At 42.7% G+C, this 7,717-nt stretch overlaps 1 protein-coding gene across 1 annotated transcript; it reads left to right on the forward strand.

Annotated features, from left to right (window-relative positions):
* Window positions 1-1,456: 1,456 nt before the first annotated feature.
* On the forward strand, window positions 1,457-7,098 carry LOC138978424 (uncharacterized). Its single transcript, XM_070351164.1, has 2 exons — window positions 1,457-1,579; window positions 3,723-7,098. Exon 2 carries the CDS (start codon window positions 4,273-4,275, stop codon window positions 6,061-6,063), a length of 1,791 nt encoding a protein of 596 aa, XP_070207265.1. The 5' UTR covers window positions 1,457-1,579; window positions 3,723-4,272; the 3' UTR covers window positions 6,064-7,098.
* Window positions 7,099-7,717: the final 619 nt, after the last annotated feature.

Consider the following 7,717-nt stretch of genomic DNA (forward strand, 5'->3'; position numbering starts at 1 on the left):
AATCAGAAGGCGTGTCAGAGGTCATTCACTGACTCCCATCCTATTCATTCGGAATGGCTTCTGGGTGATGCAATAGAGACGGAAATGGTCTATGGTGTGTGTGAATAGAATAGAATAGAATAGAATAGAATAGAATAATGTTTATTGTCATGAACCAGTAAAGTTATTGACACAACAAACAACAAATAATGCATTATACAATGCTAAAACAATCCGTAACAAATTTGCCAAGACGAACTTGAACTTCGTCTTCTAAAAATAAGTTACTTGGATTTTTGTTAGCATATTTCATATTGATATGTGAAGCATCTTCTTTAAATTCGTCCCTTAATTTAACATATTTATTGCATTTATCTAGAAAATTTATTTCATCTTCTATGACATTGCATTCAATACAAAGACGATTTTCTTTAGGGATATTCTGATGTCTTCCACTTTCAATTTTTAGACAATGTGTGCTAGTCCTTAATCTGCTTAATATCTTTCTGTGTTTATTATTCTTAATTTGTATTAAGTATGACTGCATTTCGTAAGATTTACTGATCATAGAATAAAACTTAAGTCTGGAATATGTATCTGATTTTTCTTTTGTCCAGTATCTTATATATTCCTCTTGTGTGTTTGTGCGGCATAGATGTGTGTGTAGAGGTACATGCTGCGTGCCGAGTCTCAGTGAATATTACAAAATAATAATGGTCGAAGTTAGCGGATCATGAAAAATGCGCGCTTCAGCGAGCTTTTTCATGACAGCGAACTGTGACCATTAATTGTAATATTCACTGAGACGAGGTTTGTAGCCTATTTATTCCTCCTTTCTTCAGTTAAAGGCACAGTAGGCCTCCCGTAAACCATCACAGATACTGTTAGGCTTTTACACACAGTACAAACACCCTTTCATTTAAACACTCACCGCTTGAGAACATCCTAGCTAGGTGCCCTCCGTAAGAGCGAGCAATTTTCAAAGAATTTATTTTTGCGTGGTTTATCTTACCCCTGAGCCATCGCAATACTCACCAGACTGTACCAACAGGCCGCTGTAAATTCTCCTTCAAACTGAGAACGTGTGAGGTAGGTTGCACGCCCAGTGCAAATGAACGTCAAGTTCACTTCGTGTCAACGTCAGTCTTTGTCCGAACTGTTACCGCACATGATATCCTACTTTCAGTTCGCAGTATCAGCCAATCACAATAGCGTATAGGCACGGGCGCTTTCTGGAATTACTGAAACCAGGGACCTATCTAATATAGGTCTATGCTGAAACTGAAAGTGTGTTGCCGGTGTGACGCAAGGCGTTCAGTGCTATCTTTATTTTTTAAAACTTTTTCGTATCATACATCTGTGGACGATGTGTGGCCGCCTTAGTGCTGAACACAATAAGATTACGTAGCCTTATTTTTAAACAGTATGAGCTGGCGAAGTAAATATAGGCCCTAGCTGATCCAGTCATTCCGCTGCACGTTCTCAGTCAGTTGTAGAATTAGTCGTCCGGTCGACTCGACCTAAAGCTTGAAGTTCAGTGTTGTCGATATTTAGACATATTTTGTGTTATTCTTCCGAGATTGGCTGTCATCATAAAGAGGTAGGTGATATAATTTGGGCTTTCAATACACAAAGAACACTGAGTTAGTTGTTATATGATTTTGTTGAAGTTGTAAATTAAAGGCACAGTAAGCCTCCCGTAAACCATCACAGATACTGTCAGGCTTTTACACACAGTACAAACACCCTTCCATTTGAACGCTCACCAAACGGGAACATCCTAGGTGCCCTACGTAAAGAGCGAGCAATTTTTAAAGAATAAATTTTGCGGATTGTGTCAGAGACAATCGGACCGTGATGCGTTTTGGCGCTAACTTTTTAAAATCTAAATAAATTGACAGCTTGTTACACAAAACATTCTTAAATCAAAAGATAATTCTTTTTTCATGAAGACAAGATAAGTACAATTCGAAGTTTTGAAAGTTTGAAACAAGAAAAGCCCGGAAGCAGGGTCACGCAAGGTCGTGGTTTTCGTAGCAGACGACGGTTTATGCCTATCGCCAGTTCCTCTGAACAGTCAAAAGCCATTGCTAGAGTTCTTGTGAACCACAGCCGTTTGTTTCGTGCATAGTCAAAGGTACTTAATAACGTGCTATTGCAGATAAGCCGGCTCACAGCGAGTCGCATTCAAATTACTAACTGACGACTACATTGTGAAAAAGGGAAACTTGATCACACGGGTTCACGGTGGCTCAGGGGTAAGATAAACCACGCAAAAATAAATTCTTTGAAAATTGCTCGCTCTTTACGTAGGGCACCTAGGATGTTCCCGTTTGGTGAGCGTTCAAATGGAAGGGTGTTTGTACTGTGTGTAAAAGCCTGACAGTATCTGTGATGGTTTACGGGAGGCTTACTGTCGGGCTCAGCCAAACGTAATGTAGTATAACATAACCGATTAATTAAACAAAGCGAGGAATGAATATTACATCTGCTCGTGATCGCATGTAAATTATGTATGCTGTTTTCACATCATAATTTCAGTGCACCAGTACTCGTTATTGTCCCCAAAAGTCAGTTTTAGAGGCCTGTGCTGCTGTGAGGACGTAAGGAATCACTGATTAGTTCGTATCGCAGTGGGAGGGAATAAGTTAAGCGATTTGTCACATTGGGGACATTTTTAATAACATGACAGCTCGTTGTCGGTCGTTGTCGGTCAGCCGGCTACGTGGGCTCAGTCGATCAGTGAGAATGCCTAACACAAAATTTCTTTCTTTCTTTATTTGGTGTTTAACGTCGTTTTCAACCACGAAGGTTATATCGCGACGGGGAAAGGGGGGGGGGGAGATGGGATAGCCTGTGTGTGTGTGTGCCTCGGTGTGTGTGTGTATGCGGGCGGTGTGACAGTGTGTGTGTGTGTGTGTGTGTGTGTGTGTGTGTGACAGTGTGTGTGTGTCACGGTGTTTGTTATTGTGTGTGCGTATGTGGCAGCATATGTTAGTCTACTGCAAGTGTTTCATGCTGCAATTGTTTCATGCCTTTAATAACTGTTTCAGATGTGTATTTTTACATACTTTTGTTCATGCTTTGCTTCTTTATATAATTGGTTTTTTTTTTTATACATGCATAGCCCATGTGTATAGGGATGGCCAAATCTCAAAATTTCAAACTAGCCAACCGGGCGAGTAACTTCAAGAAAGTCACTAGCCGCCCGCCAGAAATTTCGCTGGCCCAGTACATACGTACCACAGTTGCTGCATCTGCAATGTTTAAATGGCTTTGAAACTCGATATTATAACCAACAGTGTTGCACTGATTTGACCAGAAATGTCCCTGCATGGCCGTTCGGGCGAGTTGCCAGGCCGTTTTTACTAGCCCGGCAAATATTTTACTCGCCCCTGGCGACCGGGCCGCGCCGGACGATTTGGCCATCCCTGCCCCTGGTGTGTGTGTGTGTGTGTGTGTGTGTGTGTGTGTGTGTGTGTGTGTGTGTGTGTGTGTGTGTGTGTGCCGTGTTCGTGTGTGTGTGCGCGTGCAAGGGCGCATCACATCATTTTTAAGGGGATGTTACTGTTTACTTTCCCCTGCCCAATGCATAAATAACTACATTGTAATCTTTGTGTCGAAAGCAGCATTATACAATAGATTTTGAGCTTCATGATCACATAAAGAGTTCTCTTGAAGTAGCATTCCATTTGTGAAAACGAACAGAACTGTATAATGTTATGTTTGTTTCTCCTTTTCAGGTTTTCAGCCCACTGGTTTGGATTACGAGGGTTTTTGACATTAACCGTACCGGTTGTTTCAAATCCGCCTCAACATCACGCCCGACGTACCGGTACTAGATAGGGGGAGGGGGGGGGGGGCTTATCGTCCTCACAGGAAGCTTACCTATTCGGGACATTATTTGGCTAGAGTGCCGTACCAAAAAACATCGAGCTACTATAATAGCTCACGCTTTGGCTGGGAGACAACTCCGTCAATACACTACAGAGCAGCTGCCTCTGACAAGGGGAACTACTGCGTCATCATGTCACATAAAGTAGGAGGAACCAAATAGGAACATTTCCCTTCGTCTGAAAATCAGAGCTTTTTTGTTTATATATCGTCAGATTGTGTCAGTCACGGCATATTTTTACCAGATGGAATACATCATATCAGCTTTATGGCATATCTGACATGGTGTGGTCATGCCATATGCCCGGCATATCAATCCCGAATCACTTGCTGCCTGGGTGGTAGCCATGACAACTGTATTTGTCTTGTGAGGTGTTGAGTATTGTCAGGAAAACCAACATGGCAACTGGCGGGTTTGCATCTCCATCGCCAGCAGCTGAAGATGACGTTGACAGTCTGTCCTGCGCCCTGTGCCTGGAGATATTCACATCTCCAAAGATTCTCCCTTGTGCCCACACCTACTGCGAGAAGTGTCTTGGACATTTAGTGGAGAGTACACAGAGGGATACATTTCCGTGTCCTTCATGTCGTGAAGTCATCAAGGTTCCACATGCTGGTGTCTCAGCCTTCAAGGCAAACTTCTACATCAAAGCTGAAGACTTGGACAAGGCGCGGAAAGGTCTGTTTTGCAAAGTTCACCCAGGGAGAGAACTAGAACTGTATTGTTCACGGTGTCACCTCTGCATTTGTTTTGAGTGCAAGTACGATGACCATGAGACTCACACAACGGAGAGCTTACCAAGAGCCAAAGCCCAACTTTCCAAGGATAAGGTCAGACTGAACGACGCTGTGCTGAGCACAAAGAACACTGTTAACAAAGTGATCGAAGACCGAAAAGCTCTGAAAAAGAAGAAAACAGTCATCGAACGATATATTCACACCAGACACAACGCATTGGTTGAAACAGCGTCCATCATTCGTGACAAAGAGCTGGCGTCACTGACGACCGTCACTGACGGCATGGACACCAGAATGGCGTCGAAACTGTGGTCAGCGCAAGGAGGATTAACGCAATTACTAAAGATGCAGCAACAGCTCGAAGACTCTCAGAACAGCAGCTCAGCCAAAGACGTTGTGAAGCTGACAAGAATGATGAGAGATGGTCCTGGGAGCGAGGCAGCTGTGAAGAACTTGACCGCGCAACCCTTCTCTGCTATTTCCCGACCAGTTCTTTGCTACAGACAGTCAGCGAAAGAAATTGTACAAAGTATCCAAGATTACATGGGGCATGCGATTCAGGCAGACATGGACCCCGTCGAACCAGAAGTAGAAGTAAAGGAGCATATTCATCGCGATGACCTCTTCGACTCTGAGGTGGTTTCCTTGTGCCCAAAAGATAGCAATTCAGTGTTTATATGCTATGAAGCATCAGGTATTTATTTTGAACAGTTTAAAGAAGAAGGTAGGATGGAGTTTATTGAGAGGCCTTTCACTGGTAGGATAGATTTCAAACTATACAATGCTGCTTCTGGGCATTTCTTCTGTGAAGAACCGAGGGAAAGATACCTCATATCGTATGTGAAATCAAGCAAGCTGATTCACCTGAAAGACTACCTCAAAGGAAGCATCAAAGTCAAGAGAATCAACATCATCAGGGAAGAGCCCTTGAAAACGGAAGTGAAAACCGAGTTCACGATCCACTGCGGCAAGCACCGGGCGTGTGACATTGACGACAAGGAAGAGTTTGTGGCGGTTGTCGAAGAGGCTCTTCCACCAGACACACAGCGCAAAGTCTTGCTCTTCCAGCGACCCAACCCTTCCCCTGTGGACGCCTACAGTACCCAAGAAATATCCACCCGGCATGCATCCACACCCACCCGTACCCGCACACCGACCCTCACCCACACGACCCTCGCCCACTCTGTCCCAGTCCCAGCGGAATTGTGGTTCCAGCCGACAGACGTGTGTTTCTACAAGCTGGGCGGACAGGAGGTGCTGCTGGTGAGTGACGCGGCGCGTGACGCCATTCACGTGCTTCACGTGCAGGAAGGCAAACTGCGTTTCCTGCGCTACCTGGCCCCGGGCTGTCCCCTGCTGCTGCAACCCAGCGCTCTCAACGTGGACAGCAAGGGACGGCTGTGGGTGGCCTGCAGGGGTGGATCCATCCTTGTCTGTACACCCCTGGAATGATAACAGCTTCGACAATGTGTGTGTTTCTCTTTTGCTTTGACAACAGTTTTTATGCAAAGTTTACACGCAAAGAAGCTGAAGAGACGATACACTAAACAGATAGACATTGTTTCTGAATTCCGAGTCTAGTAAATGGCGTTTTCAGTGCTTGTAATTTGATGGGATTGTGACCACTAAAAACGAGAAAACTCTGTCATAGACTGTGTTGGGGCGTAGTGTGCCATGGCACACTGAATTGGACTTGTGTGAAAGTAACGGTCATTTGGGTACTGATATTTACATGCATACAACTTTAAAACTATGAAAGTTTGAGCGGTAACACCGGCCACACTAAGATACCTCTGTGGTGCGTGTGTGTCAGTCTTCATGTTTACATTAGGGTTTAAATGGAAACATTGGGTAGAGTGCAAGAGAAGGAGAGCTAAACTTAGTTATCACTGTGATTTAGGTTCTACGTGTATGTGTTCGTGTGTGTGGACCAATCGTTCATAAGCTTTTTACCAATGACGTTAAAAAAAGATGGTGGTTTAATGAGAGTTCAGCACAGAAATGCTAAATCTGTAACACTAACACACACACACACACACACACACACACACACACACACACACACACACACACACACACACACACACACACACACACACACACACACAAAGAACACCAAATGACTGTGTTTCGGAACATGTAGCATTAATGGCGTATTTGTTAACTTCATCCTTTGTTAACAATCACCAGCACCATGCTTGTCATCTAGCTATAGAATTTTTGTTCTGGTTGCGAAGTATCCATCGGGAACATGTAACTTTACCATTGTTCCCTCGTCTTTTGATAACAATCACCGGTAAAAAAATGTTATACAGCTATATAGATTTGTGTTCCTCTGTGTATGGAGTATTGATATATTTCTTTCTCTCAGCATGTAACTTGAAGGTTCAGTAATTCAAGCAGAGCTGAGGCAAAAAAGAGCAGCTGATACTTTTGACAATTGCTAAAAATAAAAAATAAACGACTTTTATCTCGAGTGAAAAAAAACCCACACACCCGATTTAAGTCGTGTCTGGTTGAGCCGGGCTACAAACATTTATCTCTAATACCCCAGTTTCGAAAACAAATTAATAGGCATTAATAGGTAACATGCGCCTTGAGTCGCCTTGTGTGGTGAGACACGTGCGCGATATAAATCCTCGTAAATAAATAAATAAATAAAACTTAACTGAATGTTAAAAACAGATTTGGAATAACGTAAAACTAAAATAACAGAATACCTAAAAAAGATGATAAAAAAAATAAAATAAAAAACAACCTCTGTGAATTTAGACCTATTTTAAGACTTGCTCCCTCTTTTAAACCGATCATATTTTTTTGGTCTCAAAACAAAGAGGGTCGGGGGGTCTACTAAACAAAACAGCAACTGTAATAATTAAATAATTTACATAACTAATCATAGCATTGGAACTATTTAAATGTTCACTGGGCCCCCCAAAAAACTTCCTTAACAGTAATTTTAATATCCATATCATATTTACAGTTCACTTTATCTTCAACACATTTCAAAATGGACAACATTTAGGGGCAAAAAAACCCAGTTCAATATAAATCAATTTTGTTCTTACAATAGCTACACCATTTACTCGTGGAAAACCCCAATTTT

Source organism: Littorina saxatilis, linkage group LG10 (genome assembly GCF_037325665.1).
Source record: "Littorina saxatilis isolate snail1 linkage group LG10, US_GU_Lsax_2.0, whole genome shotgun sequence".
Lineage (NCBI taxonomy): Eukaryota > Metazoa > Mollusca > Gastropoda > Littorinimorpha > Littorinidae > Littorina > Littorina saxatilis.

Bases quoted from the DNA above. Each gene is read 5' to 3' on its own strand.
- LOC138978424 (XM_070351164.1), top strand. From the start codon at position 4,273: ATGGCAACTGGCGGGTTTGCATCTCCATCGCCAGCAGCTGAAGATGAC.